This window comes from Equus caballus, chromosome X (genome assembly GCF_041296265.1).
Source record: "Equus caballus isolate H_3958 breed thoroughbred chromosome X, TB-T2T, whole genome shotgun sequence".
NCBI lineage: Eukaryota > Metazoa > Chordata > Mammalia > Perissodactyla > Equidae > Equus > Equus caballus.
In genome coordinates, this window is record NC_091715.1 from 106,083,343 (window position 1) to 106,103,112 (window position 19,770).

The 19,770-nt window shown below is 36.0% G+C and overlaps 1 protein-coding gene across 3 annotated transcripts in view; it reads left to right on the forward strand.

The window, feature by feature from the left end:
* DNAAF6 (dynein axonemal assembly factor 6) overlaps positions 1-11,678 on the forward strand; it is a 35,927-nt gene extending 24,249 nt beyond the window's left edge. For all 3 annotated transcript variants that reach the window (XM_023634484.2, XM_005614391.4, XM_070257968.1), the window contains exons 6-7: positions 6,191-6,276; positions 10,667-11,678. In XM_023634484.2, coding sequence (XP_023490252.1) covers positions 6,191-6,276; positions 10,667-10,796 — 216 coding nt within the window. In that variant the 3' untranslated portion in view covers positions 10,797-11,678. The remainder of the gene's footprint in view (positions 1-6,190; positions 6,277-10,666) is intronic.
* The last annotated feature ends 8,092 nt before the right edge of the window (positions 11,679-19,770 follow it).

Below are 19,770 nucleotides of genomic sequence, written 5' to 3' on the forward strand. Positions count from 1 at the left end.
GATTCCCTCCTGACTCATTTCCCTCCTTCCATTCTTGCTTCCTTGTAGCCTTTCTACAGTGTCTAACGAGATCCTTTTAAAAAGTAAATCAGATCATGTCACTTCTTTGCTCAGAACCCTCAATGGCTTCCTATTGCACTTAGAACAAAATCCAAACTCCTTATCTTAACCTTTGAGGCTCTATATGATCTGAACCATACTTAGTCTTTCAGTTTCCTTTAATACCACATTTTTTCCTTGTTCATTATTTTCTAGCCACCCTGGCCTTCTTCGTGATCCTTCAATATGTCAAATTATTTCCTGATTCTTTGCTGTTCATTCCACTTAGAATGTTCTTCTCTCACATAACGATAATTGTACCTCCTATTTCTTTGTTTAATTGCATCACTTAGTACCTCCAGAACTACATTACATAATAGTGGTAAATATTGGTCATTGTTTCTTATTTCTCACTTTAATTAGAATATTTCTGGTGTTTCCTCATTTGGCCTGATACTGACTTTTTGGTTGTGTATTAAGGAACTATTCATCGATTCTGATTTTATTAAGAGTTCTAAGCAAGAATGGATGATGAATTTGGTCAAATGCCTTTTTAACATATGTGGAGATCATATGATATTTTTACTTTTGATCTACTGGTAAATTATATTAAATTTCCTAATATTGAACCATCCTTGCATTCATTCATTTATTCATTTACTCAACAAGTATTTATTGAGTGCTTACGAGGCACAGTTACTATTCTAAGCACTGAATATACTGTAAAAAAAACACAAATATCACCTCCCTCACAGAACATACTTTCTAATAGGAGATATAAAGGAACAAAATAAACACATAAATTTTATTACACATTGGAAGGTGATAAATGCTATGAAAGGGAAAAGAACAAGGAGAAGTGATAGGGAGTACTAGGATTGGTAGTGGCAGCAATTTTAAATAGTGTAGTGAGGGAAGGCCTCATCAAGAAGGCAATACTTGTGCCAAGACTTGAAGGAGATGAAGAAGTGAATGTAGAATGTTTAAAAAAAAGTTATCTAAGTGGATATTTAAATCACCAAGATTTAAGACAAAAGTCAATGTTAGAAACATCAATAGAGAACAAAGAACTATTCTTAGAGAAATCGGGGTGGGGGGTAACTCAGGAATTGGTAGATGATTGCAACAATGAGGGTATTGGTGGTATAGTGTGAAGACTTGAGATTTATTTCAAAAAACTGGAGGGAAGAGCAGGCCCAGTGATATAAGGAGGATGGGAGGAAAAAAACAGGCATCAACTGAGAAGACTACAAGGGAAGCAGTGTCATCAAGGGAGATTCAGATTTCAGTTAGTCTAAGAAGTTGGAAGAGAATATTCAAAGAGGCTTATGAGATAAGGGATAATGTACTATGTGTTCCAGAGGACCTAATGGAAGGGTTTCATGAGTTGATAAGGGGTAGGAAATGGAAACAAAATAGGAGATATGAAGATCCAGATGGTAATTATTAGGTGATAAGGAAGGACTTGGGAATCTGAGGCTTCTTGTGTTTATTGACGGATAGAGATAAAAGTATAACGAATTTAGTTCTGGTAGTCTCAAGACAGCTGGTGGTGGTGAGGCTGTGAGTGTTTGGGGGTAAGCGTGGGTGCCAATAGAGGTACAGAGGTCCTATAGATGAGTGGTCTTACTCCAGAATGCGTAGAGCTTACTCTTAACTCCTGTGAGAGAAGAGTCATGCTTCTATCATCTTATAAGACAGGCATGGCAATATAGTACTGGAATGTTTCAAAATGGTAACATTATAGAAAATTTATCCATTAATTTAAAAAGATATGTATTGGTTTTATGCCCTAGTTTTGGAAAACACATAACTCTATGTTTTTATTCTATTTAACTTCACAGTGAGGATCCATCACCTTTAGATTTTTTTCATTTTCCTACAGATTACATTGCTCATGACAGTTTTTATAAAATACTTATAAAATTATAAAATACTTAGCTGCAGTTGAAAAAATATCTCACTTGTGCTTCCATAGTTAAACAATGGGAAATTAAATCACTGAAGCAATTCAAAATGAGGCTTACCCAAACTTTTTCTGTTAGTCAAAATATCCTAATGTTGTTAAGTTTCAAAAGGAAACTCAAATAGTCTTAACTTCTTTGCTAAGAATCAAATACTATATTGGTGGTGGTTGCTGTATCTCTGTCAAATAAAAATGTTTTTAAGTATCTAGAACCCATAAATTAAATAAGAGTATCTTCCAAAGAGTCAGCCCAAACCCTTCTGTATATCTTAAGGTTGACTGAAATTTCAATAAATACCATAGACTGGCCAAGTTACATATAAGATGTGTGTCACTTATTCTTCTGTTCTGGTAGTGAGGAAGTGACAATTCAAGAGGAAATCTAGAACCAATGACCTCTATGGAACACTTGCTATTTGGCCTTCTCATTTTAATTTTCAAACATAATATGATCATAAATACTTATCTGAGGAGCTGGGGAACATGTATTAATCACTTACAGATTATAGGAATATGATCTCCCCAGGAGCCATCTTGTTATATAAATCTATCATAAGAACAAGACAAGAAAGAGGAAACTTAAAACTCAAAATGAAGGGCTGGCCTCATGGCCGAGTGGTTAAGTTTGTGCACTCTGCTTTGACGTTCAGGGTTTCGCAAGTTGGGATCCTCGGTATGGACATGGTACCGCTTATCAGGCCACACTGAGGCGGCGTCCCACAGAGCACCACCAGAAGGACCCACAACTAGAATATACAACTATGTACTGGAGGGCTTTGGGGAGAAGAAGAGGAAGAAGAGAAAAGATTTGCAACAGATGTTAGCTCAGGTGCCAATCTTTAAAAAAAAAATCAAAACAATAATCACGCATTAATGATCCCCCCCCCAAAGGCTTTAGTATTAAGCCAGCTCTGTTACAACACATAGAAGAGGATAAACGAAGGACTATGAGAACAATTTATAAGCAATTTAACATAGCTTTACCTGTCCGGGGAAGCCCCAAAATGTATTCCCAGAGACTGAGTAGTTTTGACTACTTGCCTGAAGACAAGCTGAAAGTGGGAAGAAGGGATCTCACAAACCTTAAATTAGTGAATTTTTTTCCTTTTCCTTTTTATTTACAAGGCCAGAAGGCAGAGGTTTGAACTGAAGTTAGTGATGGGTACTGTGGTAGCCAGCCTACAAGATGGCCCCCAATGATTCCCACCTCCAGATATTCTTCCCTTGTGTAGTTCCCTCTCACATTGAACAGGGCTGACCTGTATAACCAATAAGATATTACAGAAATGAAAAAGTATAATTTCTGAGGCTAGGTTAAAAAAAAAACACATTGGTTCTGCCTTGCTCTTTTGGATCATTCACTCTGGGGAGAAGACAGCTGTTGTGTCATAAGGACACTCAAGCAGCCCTAAACCCTGTGGAGAAGTACATGTGATGAAGAACTGAGGCCTCCTGCTGACAGCCATGTGAGTGAGCCATCTTGCACGCAAACCCTCTGGCCCCAGTAAAGCCTTCAGATGTCTGCAGCTAGAGCCAATGACTTGACTACAACCTCATGATAGACCCTAAGCCAGAACTACTTAGCTAAGCCACCCCCAAATTCCTAACCCACAGAAAATGTGTGAGATACTGTTTATTGTTGTTTTGAGCCATAAATTGGGAGGAGGTGTAGTTGGTTTTTGTTAATAAACAATAAAGAACTAATAGTGACAGAATCAGAATTCAAACCCAAGTTTGACTCCGGAAGTTGAGCTCTCAAAAGGTTGAAAGTTTCCCAATGAAATTTTTAGCAGTTTTCCTTAGTTTACCTATTAAAATAATTTATTCTTTGAAATAAATTCTATTTGCCTCCTATGTAAAGAGAGGAACATCAACCCGTTTACTTGCTTGTCAGTGACATACTGTATTTACTAATGTGGGACAAGTTAGGTCTTGGGTACAAACAGTTAGAAGTCAATAAATAATCATGTCTATTTTCCAGGAATTCATTAAAAGTATTTCTAAAGAAATCTGATTCATCTTTCAGGAGGAGTTTTTCAGTTAAGATTCCTCATTGAATCTTCCATCTTATGAGATATTAATGCGTACCATTCCACTTAATTTATTCCTTTTCCTGTCCTTCCTCTGAAACCATTTTAGTACACAATTTTAATTTCCTCAAGAGGAAAATTTAGTGAGTTGTTTCTTAATTACCCTTCACTGGAGTTGCAAATGATTTTAAGAACCACTTTGAAGTTCTATCCAGAAGTTGTATCTAAATTTCACGTAAGTCATAATTTTTTTCCTTCCTCAAATGTCATTTCGACCCTGGGGAAATAATCTTTTTCCTTGAGAGATGTAAATGTTTCAGACTAAAGAAACAAATATTTATATCCCTTGGTCCAGGTGACATGAATCATCCTGCAACTAAAGGACATCTAAACTTGACTGTCAGATCTGAATGTTATTACAGCAAAAATGAGTCTTTCTTTGTCTGATAGAATGCTCAATGACTTTGAAGTAGAGCACCTATAACCACCTCTTTGAGAAATATTCTATTTCTCTCACTTAACGCATCTCTAATTATGAAGATTTGAATTTTCAAAATATCAATTAGGAGATAATTCTTTGTTTAATGAAAATATTAACCATAGGCTATCTTTAGATAGTAGGACCTCTAGGGCTCTATTTACAAGTATTTTTATAGAGAGAATTAATAAAGTAAAATATAACTCACAGACATGTATTAGTCCACATACTTTATATTGCAAAAACACTATTGCCTACTTTAGGCTTCTTACGAGGAATTCCATTTTTTTCACATTACTTATTTGATATGTATTTCCCTCATAACCTATTGCTTTTATCCTTGCCAGTCCAGCTCTGAAATCAACAGATGTCCAATATTTCAAGTCTTCTAGCTCATTTTAGAGAAGGTTTCATAATTTACCTTAACCTTAGGTTGTTTTTTCTTTGTTTATGGAAAACATATGCCGTGTCCTCTCAGATAGATAGATGGATAGATAAATAGAGAGATCATCAACTTCTCTCAAAAAGATAATTAAGTTAGAGTGAGGGCTGAGACTTTGTGTTGTGGTAAAATACACAGAATATAAAATTTACTGTTAGTGACATTTAGTACATTCACAATGTTGTGCAACCATCACCAATATCTAATTCCAGAACATTGTCATCAACTCAAAAGGAAATTGTACTCGTTAAATCGTCACTCCTCTTTACTCCCTCCCCAGCCTCTGGCAACCACCAATCTGTTTTCAGTCTCTATGAATTTGCCTATTCTGGATATTTCACATAAATAGAATTCTACAATATGTGGTTTTTTGTGCCTGGCTTCTTTCACTTAGCTTAATGCTTTCAAGGTTCATCCATATAATAGCACTTCATTCCCTTTTATGGCTGAATAATAGTCCACTCTATGGATATACCACAGTTTGGTTACCCATTCATCACTTGATGCACATTTGGGTTATTTGTGCCTTTTGGCTATTATGAATAATGCTGCTGTGGACAAAAACATTATGTACATGTTTTTGTTTGGACACCTGCTTTAAATGCTTTTGGGTATGTACCAAGGGGTGGAATTGCTAGGTCATGTAGTAATTGAAATGAGACATTTTTAAGTGAAATCTTATGAAACCAACAAATAGCCCCTGTTTTTGTGTGTAAGGGTCATATTGTTATTTCTCTTTTGTTATATTAACAACTTTTCTATACTCCTACATTTCTCTAGGAAATGTGGTATGGGAGTTTATACCAGGAGATTACAAGACAAAATCACCAACCCACACCCAACATGAGAACTAGCCATTTTTTATACAAAGTAACCACTGCCATTAAGGCAGTTGAAGGTCCCAACTCTAGGAGGTGCACTGGTATGCACCTTCAGACAATGAAGGTTAATGGCAAATAACCAAACTCTTTCTATATAACTTTGGAGTCAAACCCTAGACAAATTACAGACGGCTCTCCTTGGGCCACTCACTAAACTTCTGTATCTCAGTTTCTCCATCTGTAAAATAGGGGTAATAATCTCTGCGTCTCAAGCTCATTCTGAGGAAATAGCAGAACCTGGCACATAGTTAGCACTTAATAAATGTTACTTCTCAGTTCCCCATATTTTCTTATGCTCTTCAAATTAACTGTTCTTCAAGACAATGGTATTTTTCTTCTCATTTTCTCTTTCAGGTTAAAATTAAACTGCCAAATACGAACCCTTCTGAAATTGAAATTGATGTCCAGGAAATGATCCTTGACCTTCGTACTCCTAATAAGTGAGTAAAACTTAGAACTAAAATAATGTATTAAAATACTAATGAATCTTTAGTCAATATTCTTTTTCAAAGTGTACATCGTGATTTTGCATCACCCCTAAAGTCTGAAGAAAAGTAAAAAAGTCAGTTAGCCATTCAGATGTTTGATCTACATAATATAAATATATTTGGAAATACCTAGATTTTTTTCTACTTTGCATCCATACATTTAGAGTTGGTGGATACTACCGAAACACAGTCCTTGACCTTCAGATATAGTTTGCTTATCTGTCAGGAAAAATAGCTAGAGGTGAAAAATCCAGGTGTTAAGTATTGCATGTGTTTTTCTGTACAGTGATAGCACAGAGGAGCAGTATCTTTAAACTTTTTAGATACTGTGGGCTTTAAGGTTAAATTTGATTATATTCATCTAAATATCAACAAAAAATTCTTGTCATCAATTACGTAAAACAAAAATTCTAACAGCTAATTATCACTAGATCCTCAAGTTGTGTGAATACCTTTAAATATCATACAGATGATAATGGAATAATTCAATTAAAAATTTGGATATTTTCAAAATAGTCTTGTTACTACACAGCTTCAAATCATGTTCCCAAAACACAACACAGGCAGTAAAATTCTGGTATAAAATGTTGATCCTGAAACCTGGATAAATCAGTCTTGTCTCTCAAAACTAGCTCTATAAAAAGGGAATCGATGGAACCTGGTGTGTGCTAGATAAAATATCTAAATATCTCCTTGCTTTGTCCACTTTTCATCTGGATGTATAGCGGTGAGCACACTTTGGTTGATTGCAGTGGTTCTTTCTCTGTAACTCATAAACATTTCAAACCAGCTGTGGGGAGCAGTCAGCTGCTGGCACATTCTTTTCTTCCAGTATCAGTACCTATCATTCTCCTTTGTTGATCTTAGGGCTTCAAGAAAATAAAAAGTAGATCCCTCGTACAAAGGATTTCTATGTGTAAACAACCCAATGTTCATACATAGCTTAACCTTGATTGCTACAGTGGATGCATTTACCCCAAATGATCTACAGATGAATATATATCAAATGTTTTCTCATTGCTTATATAATTTCAAAAATGTATTCTCACAAAAAAATTGTCTCGTGTTATAAAAATTACATCCATTATTTCTACCATTCACTTCAAGGAGTATTGTAATTTTTTCATTGCATATTATACATACATTTACTCTTCCACAAAAGCTTTGCAAGGAAAGTTGGTTAAATGAACACTCAATCTTCCATGATATTTGTGTGCTTGTTAAAAGCACACTCATATCTACACACCATGGTATTAATTTCCCTTCCCCTAGCAGTTCTCACTGTCTCCATCAATCTTTAGGCAGCTGCTCTGGCTGTGCTGTCATTCCAGATACCTATCAGAGTCCACTAAATGAAAGACTCACACAGAGATACTCTTCCACATAGAATGTAGGCTGCACTAGGTCATTTGGCTCATACCGCACTTATATATTAAATGCTCAGTGCAGAAATGTACTCTCTTAAGAAAAAATTCATTAATTAAGATAAAAGACAAAAGATAGAATTAAGGTTTTAACACCTTTCCTAAACACTAGAGCCTTCTTGGGAGAGATGCTACTATCTGAAATTGTATTATTGGAAATGTATCTTCTTTTTGAGTTTATTGATATTTACATCAACTTTCTTTAGTTTCTAATTTCAACACCACTATGTATGTAACACTATGTTTACTCACTCCAAGAAAGATAAGAGAGGACATTCTGTTCATGTATCTATATGGCAGAAAACAAGTGAAATCATTTTAATCAAATCGACTAATAGTATCAGTCAAATTGCATTATAATTACCAATGAAAACAAGACATTTAACATTATACAACCAAAAGAAATAACACACTTTACTGAATTCTTCATTTTTTTAAACTGGTTGTTTTGGCATGTAGATTCCTAACATGGAATAGATGGAAAGGAGGAAAGATGGGGGAAATTGGATAATTTCCCACAATCTCTTGTCTTTTGTTTTCATATGGGGTTTTACTGTTTTTCTAAATGAATTCTAAGAATATCATAAATGAATACCTTGAATGTGATAGTAAAAACGCATTCTAAAGACAAGCATGAGCTAATTTTTGGTCGAGTTCTGCTTTAGCTGATTCTCACCTTTGCTGAGCTCCTTTAATTCAGCTTGAGAGTTGACTGATGTCCAAAGACATTGATACCTAAAAAAAGTTTTCTAAATGGAATAGGGAATTGCAGCTCAGTGGCTATTTCTGCACTTTCTTTGAAAATAGCTGTGTCTCCAATAGGAAACCTTAAGAAGGCCATATCTGTTTTTAACTCAGATATGTAAATAAAATAATTTATTAATAATAATAACATGAAATAAAAACTGCATTATGTGAATATGCACAGAACAAGGTTGTCTTTTAAAAAAATCTCTTGCAAGCAACATCAACTTGAATTCTCAAATGTAAATGTAAGTATGTAACTCTCTAGAGTTCACTGTATAATTTTTTTGTTTTTCCTTTCATACATTATTGTTTGCATTTAAATAATCTCTAACAAAAATTAACACCGAATAAACATTTGATCAGTGCCTAAACTGTAGCTTCTTAAAAAGCAAATATATTATCAATGTAGAGGTAGAGGGATTTGGGTTTAAATGTTTACTCATATTTTTAGTACTAATCTATAGTAGTTATTCAAATACCATTTTGTGGAGACTTATTTGCTTTTCATTCATTTATTTATTCACTCAACAAACATTTATAAACTCTTCTGCTAGAGACTAGGGGGACACCAAGATAAGATACACTCCTGTCCTTGAATGAATTGTACATGGAGAGGAATTTGTAGAATTTTGTTTTGTTTAAATATAAATCTCAGTTCAGATAGCAGACAGTAAAACAGACTAGACAAAAATACTTCCCTTCTCCTAAGAGCCGAAATAAGTTGCACAGGTGCTATTGTTCAGAGTTTTAGTATGTGAAGCCATACTACTAAGGACTGGACAGAAATGCAGGCATAGATGGATCATTCCAATGGCCACTAACTGTCTCCTTTGAATTTATTTCCCTCTGGACAGAGAAGTGCACATTATCATTGGAACTCCTTCTTCAGCTGATTTATACTTGTCTTTTGGTGTGATGAAGCTACCACCACTGAACTTTGCTTTCCTTTTAAAGTGAATGTATTATCATTTGTAGAATAAGGGATAAAGCAAATCGAACTCTAGCACAACCTATGTTGTAAACAACTTTAAAAAGGTAGACTCTATCAATTTTTTGCACCCATTTTTTTTTGAGATGCCAAATATTACAGGCTACATTAAAATACATTACTTCAGATGAAGAGAGCTGTTTCTCCTACTCCAAATATCTGGAATGGGACAAAAGTCACAGAAAATTTCTCCTTTAGGTTCCAGAGATGTGTGATAAATAATTTTAATGAGCCCAGTTTCCTGAACTTAGGTCTTTGCAAATGAGTAAACAGGCAATTGATTTTCAAGGGTTTTGTTTTCAAATACTAGTTCTTTATACAGGTATTCAATAAGTACCCCTAAAAAATACCAGTTTCCTTTGCTGATTTGGATCTTATCCCTTCTAAAAGAGCTTTTCTGTCCACTTTTTAGAGAGATACTCAAGCTTCTCTGCTGAGAATGTGAGGTAACAAGTGTTTCATGCATTTAATTTTCTTCAGACACCAGCATGTGCTGACCCCATGCATAATTCAGATTCATACCACTATGACAGAATTATGGATGTCTCATCCCAGCAATGCATTTAAGGTATACAGCTATCCAGCAACTGAGCCATAAACTGCAAAATAACCCTGCAGTCTCTCCCAGGGAGTTCTTGTCAATGTGTAGTAGAAAGAACCAGAAGCAAGCAGAGAGAAGCGCTTTCATTGATCTGGTATTGAAATCCTTCCAAGCCTGAGTTTCAATGACTATACCTGTAGAGACTCAGCCTGAAGTTGTGCCAGCAGAATTATTATAGAACCATTCCAATTTTAAAATTTGTATCAGTCAGCTACATTCCATCTGCACCTAAGTATGACTGGCAACACATCTATCGAACCAACTGAAAGTTGCAGAGGTTTTATTTCTATGCCTATAAACATAGCCTGAGACTATGTTTATATTATGCAAAATGAAGTCAATTTAGAAAAAAAGGGGGTGGGAATCAAAACCACTGCTTGGATTTTTAAGGCCAAAAAACTAGTATACTATTTGTGTTATTTAGGTGTAATTTTGACCCAGTACTTATACTGTCTAAATATTGTTTTTTGGTTCCTAACATTCCAATGTTATGCTGCTTTTCATTGCCTTATTAAAAGTGATATCTTCTTGATAACACTTTAGGAAGCTGATTCTAGGTTTTTCTTTTCTTTTGTTTTTTAGGAAGCTCTTGATAACCCTTCCCCATCCTGTGGAATGCAACAGTGCCAAAGCTTTCTATGTCCAGGAGACCGAGACTCTCGAAGTCACCATACCTATGAAGAGAGAGTTAGATTTTGTTAATTTCTTCTGAAAATACATGAATAAGTGGTAAAAGGGCACTGAGAAATAATAACACACTTTGAAAAAGTTGGTTAATGTTTTCTATCTTCTCTTTAATTTTCTGACATATTCGGAAAGGGCTTGAATTCAATTATAGTGATATTCTGATCATTTACAGTCATTTCTATTACTCTGGTAGGAAATATTGTTTTCTCATATTAACAAGCTATTCCATTTTTATAGTGATAGCTGGATAGAATTTGTAGGTTAACCAGTTAGATTACTACATGGTCAATTAACCAAAATATGACCATGAAATTGTTAGTCCACTTATTTTAGTAGTCTGAAGAACTTCAGCCAATTAATTGTACTATGATACAATCAACTGCATAGCAATTGGTCATATTATCACCAGAAAAGTTTATTTGGTTGTCTTTTCATTGATTTGATTAAATGATTTATTAGAGTGTTCTCTCTTTAGGCTCTCACTATTGTTCTGGAATATACAAATAAAGGATTATAAATAGTTTGATGCACCATATGAACTACGTGTTTTTTACTTGAATAAGAAAAAGTCTTGAGTACACAGTATTATTTGGCTTCCCCAGTTCTGCTCTCAATGTTTGGATCTAGTTAGGTTAAAAATATTTTTCCTTTTGTGCAATAACAGTTATTAACAATGCTTTTTGGGGTACTGTGTTTATATTTAGTAATGGAAATCCTTGACATTTAAAAGGAATATAAAGAAAAGAGTGGCACATTTACAAATCCTCTTCCCTTTCATTTCCTATGTTTATTCTTAATTGGAAATATCTGTTTTCATGAATTATGCCAATGCCCCTTACCTCTTCTGTACTGTATTACATAAGTTTATTTCAGAATTATTTATGAATAAATTATATTTTAAAGCTTGTGTGACTTTGCCTCAGACATCACTGTAGAACTGTGGAGTTACATTTTGAAAATTTTGAAAAGAGCAAATTTTGAAAAGAGATGAACAACTGGAAGATATTTATTTCGTCTATGTGAACTATTAAGGGATTAAATACTCAAGCAGGTATTTTCTAGACTTAATTATGCAGATAACTACTGTGCATCTAGTTTGTGACTAGATCAAATAGAAGGAAAAGACTGAGATTTTGCAAAAAATGGTTGTGTTAAAACACTAAGCTGTTGTAGAGAATTTGACGTTGAAATTACCACCATGACTTTCTTCTGTGGGGGCAAGAATTGAGGGTAAGATTAACGGAAAGGAAACTAGTGTCTGTGAGTTCAAGTCTGTGATGTTGCAGGATCAAAAGAGTGTCTGACTTTGCTCTCTTAGCATATTTTTTAAAGGCTGTATTTTAAGAATTTAAGATTGCACCCTAAAGTGTAAACTGTGGAGAAAGTCTAAGGAGTAACCAATATTTTTCTTCTCTAGAGAGCAACAGTGAATCAGTGGAAAATATATCTCTTTTTCCTATGCACTGGCCCTAATTGCAAAGACCATTATTACTCAAGCTGACTGAATATGTACAAGTTGTCCCTGGAAGAAAAAAGATAGAGCATATCCAGGCCAGCTTGAATCGGGCTTTGGTTGTGTGGTATTGTATCAATTATATAATGAAACAGTTTCCAGACAATGAAATGTGGTCCGGTAATTTATACCCATCTACAGATCATCCTACTTCACTGTCCTTGGCCTCAGAAGTAACAAATTTGTGGTGGTGGTTGTTTTGTTTTTAAACCAATTCACAGGACTTTCTTCCTTCAAGAAGAAATAGCCCACTAAAGCAAAGGTAGAAAAAGAAAATACAAAAGGAAATTTATCTTGTCAGCATTTTTCAATGAATCTCAGTCATTACCAGGAGAACTGAAAGTTAAAGCCGCAATTGCAGCATATCATTTGCCTTTTCCTTCCTGAATTTCTTTACCTCATGTTTTGGTTCGGTAATCTCCAGTAGCGTTTGTGAGGATTCAATCATTCATTCATTCACTCATTTATGCATTCTTTCAACAAATATCCGCTGAGCACATACCACATGCCCGGACTAAGTTAGGTGATGGGGATATAGCAATAGCAAACCAGATGTGGTTCTTGTCCTCACAAAATAAACAGTTTAGCAAGGGAGACAACAGTAATCAAGTAAACACATAAACATGCATTTTCAAGTTTACTGTTACTGCTATGACAGAAAAGAATGGGTGCTTTGAGAATATCTATCAGAGAAACCAAACCTAGTCTGGAGAGAGAGCAGCAAAGGCTTCCCTAAGGATTTAACTCTCCATACGGAACATGAGGAATACCTAGGACTTAGGCCGGCAAAGAGAGTGTTGGGGGAAGGAGGGCAGTGGGGCTTCTAGGTACAAGGGCTTGCGAATGGGAAGACTCAGGATGCAAAGAACTTGGAGAGTTCAAGGAAATGAAAGCCAGTGTGATTGGAGTAGAGTGAACCTGGGAAGTGTGACTGGAGGTAAAGTTGGAAATGTAGTCTGCAGCAATGTCATGTAGAACCTTGCAGGCTAAAGTTAGGAATTTGGATTTTATTCTAAGTGCTTAGGGGAAGAGAATGCATTAGGAGGCAAGAATGGAAATGGGGAGACCAGTTAGGAGGCTACTGCAATAGCCCAGGCAAGTTATTTTTCTACATGTTATCCTAAGTAAAATTCATTGTTGATTTTTTTCTAGTTAGAAAAAAAACACATGCTTACATGTTCTAAGCAGGAAACTTTAACAATACAGAAAAGCTCTTTAAAAATAAAGCAAAATTAAAAATCACCTGTAAGCCAAACCATAAATAATCACTCTTACCACTTTTAGTCTCTTTTCAACTTTTTTCTTCAATGCATAACATGGATATTATTTTTCCCCCAAATGAGATGATATTGCATGAACTGGTTGTATAACCTACTTTCTTTTTTTTTCCTGAGGAAGATTAGCCCTGAGCTAACATCTGTGCCAATCTTCCTCTGTTTTTTTGTATGTGGGACACATCCACACCATGGCTGGTGAGTGGAGTAGGTCCCTGCCTGGGATCTGAACCCACGAACTGGGGCTGCTGAAGTGGAGTGCACGAAACTTTAACTACTCGGCCACGGGGCTGGTCCCTAACCTACTTTATTTAAATTTCCAAGTGTATTCTTTTTTATTCATTGTTTGTTTCTGGGAATTCTAATTTTATTGCATCTAGATAAAAGAGTGTGATAAATGATCTACGTGTATTTTTAAAAAGTAAGTATTCTATAATTATTGGGTACAGAATTCTATATATCAATTCAAGGTTTTTAAAATTGTGTTCAAATATTCCACATTCTTGTTAATTTTTGGTCTGCTTTCTCTATCAACATAGAGAGGTGTATTAAAATTTACCACTGATGATAGATTTGTTATTATCTCCTTGTAATTCTGTCAAGTTTTGCTTTATATGTTTTGAGGCATTATATTTAGATGCAGACAGATTTAGAATTGTTTTATCTTCCTGGTAGATTATTCATTTTATCAATATGCTATAAGATTCCTTATTCCTAATAATATTTGTTACTTTTCAAAGTATGTTTTGCTTAACATTAACATAGCTACGTGAACTTTGATTAGTATTTGCCTGGATAGCTTTTTGCATCACCTTCCATGACCTCATATTTTAGGTATGACTTTTATGAACAGAATTTACCTAAATTTTGGATTTTTAAATACAAGCAAAATGCTCTCTTTAAATTCACAAGTTTTAGTCTAATCACATTTATTGTGATTAATAATACATTTAGGTTTATTTATATTACCTTATCATGGAATTTATCTCTTATTCTGCTTTATTCTATGCTTTTTTCCCTCCTTTCTTGCCTTTTTTTTGCATTAGTCAATTTTTTAAATTCTTTTTTTCTACTACTGGTTTGGAAGTTATACATTCAGTTTCTTTCTCCTTTTTTCCCCACTTAAAATGTCTAAAGTTTCTCAATAGTTCTACCCTCCCTTAAAACAGTTTGAGGACTTAGAAAGTTTTAACCAAACTATGCCTCTCCAACTTTGTTTTTATACCCCTAAATTATTCATTATCATCATTATTGTTTTTACAACCAATGCTTATTTAGATCAACCCACAGATTTAACAATATCTTTGCTCCCCATTCCTTTTTCCACATCAGTGCTTCCTTTCTGAAGTACATACTTTAGTATTTCTTTCAGCAATGGTTTGTGAGTTCTTGATTTTCTCAGTTCATTTCTGGAAATAATTTTACTGCAGTCAGTCTTCAATAATAATTTAGCTGGGTTTAAAAATCTACGTTGACAGATACTTTCTCTCAGAACTTTGAAGATATTATTTACCTGTGTTCTGGACTATATTTTGTAGTTTAAAAGTCTGCTATTCATTCTCATTGTTGTTCTTTTGGAGGTAATCTGTCTATTCTCTCTGATAGTTTTAAAGATTTTTCTCTTTGATTTTGGTGTTCTGCAGTTTGACTATAATATGTCTGGATATAGACTTAATTTTATTTGTTTTACTTGGCACTTGTGCTTCTTAAATCTTTCATCAATCCTGAAAAATCCTCAGCCGTTATCTCCTTGAATACATTTGGTCCTTCTTATTTGCAGGTTCTACATCCATGGATTCAACCAACTGTGGTTTGAAAGGCCTACAATGGTGGCAACTGTACTAAACATGCACAGACTTTTTTTTCGTGCCATTATTCCCTAAATAATGTGGTATAGCAATTGTTTACATAGCATTTACATTGTGTTATGTATTGTAAGTAATCTAGAGATGATTTAAAGTATATGAGAGGATGTGTGCAGGTTACATTCAAATAACATGCCATTTTACATAAGGGATTTCAGCATCCGAAGATTTAGGTATCCTCAGGGGGTGTCCTAGAACCAATCCCCCATGGATACCAAGGGATGACTATACTGTCTTTCACCCATTTTCTCTATTTTCCTTCTGGAATGCCTCTTAGTTTAAAGTTGGATCTTTCATTCTATCCTCCATGTCTTTTAGCCTCTCTTGTCATATTTTCCATCTCTATTTGTTCTTAACACTGTGTAATTTTCTCAAATCTATCCTCAAGCTCAGTGATGCTCAGGATTCTAATCTTGCTGGTGACTGTGTCCACTGACTCTCACTCATGGTAGATAATTTACTCTTGTAGTATTTTTACTGCAATATCTTCTTTAATGAGGTTTTTACAAAATTCTGTGAAAACTTCTTGTGGTCTGTCTTGTGGGAGCACCCCTTCAAAGCAGTTTTATCTTTGCTTCTGCCAAGAGCCACAGGGTAAAGGTTTCCTGGTCACACAGGTAGTATAAATTAAAACCTAAAACCCTTGTGAGTTCCTGTGCTTTCTCAGAGGAACTTTTTTCTTCCACCTAGGACTTAGAGAGAGAGAAGTTTCCTTATGCCAAAGATGCAGATTTTTTCTAGTCCAACCTTTTACAGAGAGTACAGACGTTCCAGGGGAACTTTATGATGGGATCCTTGGGTCTGAGACCTCAGCTCTTGTCCCTGTTGTTCTTAAAAGTTGAAACTCCCTTCTTGGGGCAATCACAACTTCCACTCACAAGATTACAACTCGGATTTTCAGTTTCCTCGTTATTTCTGGCATCTGGTAGTTTTTGTTTATTTCTTGTGAGCCCAGCTTAAAATTAAAAGCGTGTTTGTATATTTTATCTTGCACTTTTTATCAAAAGTGTTTCCAGGGGCCGGCCTGGTGGCACAGCAGTTAAGTTCACATGTTCCGCTTCAGAAGCCCAGGGTTTGCTGGTTTGGATCCTGGGTATGGACATGGCACCGCTTGGCAAGCCATGCTGTGGTAGGTGTCCCAGATATACAATAGAGGAAGATGGGCACAGATTTTAGCTCAGGGCTAGTCTTCCTCAGCAAAAAGAGGGGGATTGGTGGCAGATCTTAGCTCAGGGCTAACCTTCCTCAAAAAAAGAAAAGTGTTTCCAGTTATTTTAGTTGGTCATTTTGCTGGAAATGACCAGTATGCTTTCTTAACTTAGCAAAATATTTTTAATATATTCTCATGTTAATAAATATTCTTCCGTATAATTGTTGTAAATTCAATTTCCCCAAAATCAGAATCCAAGTCAAGCAAAAGTGTATTGGAGAGTGTTTTTGGGATCAACACTTGTGGGAGGAAGAAAAGGAAACAAGATTGGACGAAGACAGAGCTTGGGCTGCACTGCAGTCACAAGCCCTCAGCAGATCACATGGGGAGCTCTGGATCTGGAATAATCTCCCAGAATTGTCCCTAACTGGAGCAAGGAGGCCAAACCTTTATACCACAGCATTGACTAGTCATTGAAGCAAGCTGCACCTTAGAAGGCAGTGTAACCTTGGGATAGGTCACTCTCTTCAGGTGTGGGAAGCTCCCAGAGGAGGCTGAAAGCTAAGGACTGTCTGCCAGCAGCCCTCGCAGCAGCTTGACGAATAAGTCCTCCTGTCTTGAAGAGGGATCTGGATGCACATAAGAGTGTCCACTACAATGATTTTTAATGGTTTCAGAACATCTCTTCATATGGATATAACATAATTTATGGACTCTAAGTATCCAACAACAATGGATTGGGTATTTCTAATTTTTTTCTATATCAATAATACTGATATGAGCATTATTATACATTCTCTTTGTCAACATCTCCTATTTTTTCCTTTAGATTAAATTCCAAGAAGTGAAATTGCTGGTGGGCAGAGCAAAATGGCAGGGTGAGCTGAACCGGGACTCTCTCCCCTCCAGACTACAACAAAGGATTGGAAAAAACTAAATTTCAGCCAATAAACCTAATGCCAGACTGTCAGAGACGTACAGCACCAAAAAGCTGGAGGATGGAGAGGCTGCAGCCGGCCTCGGAGGAGCTGGAACGGGATAAAAGATAACTTCGCTCTGTCCCTTAGATACTGGGATCGCTGCCGCAGGTGTGGGAAGGAGCAGGGGAGGGGCCGCGCGACTGGGGGATCGTCCAGGACTCCCGCCACCGGTACAGTGGAAACCCACTGACATGGGAAAGCTTCCGTGTGCGGGGACCCCATAAAGCCAGGGCCCCAGAAGACCAGAGAACAGAACTGATCCGAATCCAGATCGGTGCATGAGAAAAACAGCCCCTCCCCACTGGCAAACCACTCTGGGTGCCGCCATCTTGTCCGAAGGCGGAGAGCTCAGAACTCGTGGCTCTCGACCCCCCATCTACTGGCGGCAGGCTGTAACTGCAACCGAATTCTACCACTATGTGAAAAAACCGTTCCTCTACTATCCAGCAATTTATAAAAGCTCCAGAACAGAAGGAAAACAATAAAAACACAGAATTAAGTCCTGAGGACTTGGAAATAGGTAAACTAAGTGAAAATGAGTTCAGAGTAGCTATAACCAAAAAACTCAATGAGGTAGAGAGAAAGATAGAGAAACAAGCCAACAAATTCTGGAGTTACTTCACAAAACAGATTGAAATTATAAAGAAGAATCAAACAGAATTACTAGAGATGAAAAACACAATGGACCAGATAAAACAGAATACGGATTCCCTGAATGCCCGTGTAGATACCATAGAGGAGCAAATTAGCATAATCTAAGATAGACAGGCTGAATGGCTCCAGACAGAGGAAGAAAGAGAACTAAGAATTTAAAAAATGAGGAAAATCTCCAAGAGATAGCAGATTCAATGAGGAGAAAGAATTTAAGTATCATAGGAATTCCCGAGAACGTGGAAAAGGAAAATGGAGCAGAAAGTGTGCTTAATGAAATTATAGAAGAGAACTTCCCAAATCTAGGGATTGAGGGAGAAATGTGTGTAGAGGAAGTTTTCAGATCTCCTAGATTTGTCAATGTAAAAACACCTACTGCAAGGCGTATAGTAGTAAAAATGGCAAAAATGAAAGGCAAAGAAAGAATACTCAGGGCAGCAAGACAGAAGAAAATAACCTACAAAGGAACTCCTATCAGACTTTCATTGGATTTCTCTACAGAAACCTTACAAGCTAGGAGAGAATAAAGTGACATATTCAAAACTTTAAAAGATAAAAATCTTCAGCCAAGAATACTCTATCCCGCAAGAATATCCTTCAGATATGAGGGAGAAATTAAATCTTTTCCAGACAAATAAAAGTTAAGGGAATTTGTAACCAAAAATCCTCCATTACAAGAAATCCTCAAGACGGCTCTCATACCTGAAAAAAGAAAAAAGGGAGAAATGGGTCACAAACCACAGAGTAGGGAGACAGATAGATAGAACCAGAATAGGATAGCAAATATTCAACTATAGCATTAGGATAAAGGTAAGGAAACTACCAAAGCAAAGACAATCTTATCACTCTAACTACAAACTCATAACACGAGTTGGAATAAGAAATGAAAATAATAACTTAGGAGGGGAAGAGCAAAGGGACTAAATCAGTCTAGGCCAAGTAAGTAAGAGACCACCAGAGAATAGACTATATTATACACGAGATTCTAAATACAAACTTCAAGGTAGCCACTAAACTAAAAAACAGAACAGAGCCACAAAACATAAATAAGGAAAAATCTAAGAAACCCAGCATATGAAATTGCAGTAGTCAATGGGTAGGCTAAAGCACACAGGATGAGAAACAAAGATAATGCATGAAATCCAGATAACAAGCGACAGATTGTCAGCATTAAGTCCACATGCATCGATAATCACCCTCAAGGTAAACGGATTGAGCTCTCCAATAAAAAGACACAGAGTGGCAAAATGGATTAAAGAACAAGATCCAACAATTTGTTGCCTCCAGGAAACACACCTCAGCCCCAAGGACAAACACAGGCTCAGAGTGAAGGGGTGAAGGACAATACTTCAAGCTAATAGCAAGCAAAAGAAAGCAGGTGTTGCAATTCTTATATCAGACAAAATGGATTTCAAAATAAGGCAGGTAAAGAGAGACATAGAGGGACAATATATAATGATCAAAGGGAAACTTCATCAAGACGAAATAACGCTTATAAATATCTATGCACCCAACATAGGAGTACCAAGGTTCATAAAGCAACTATTAACAGACCTAAAGGAAGAT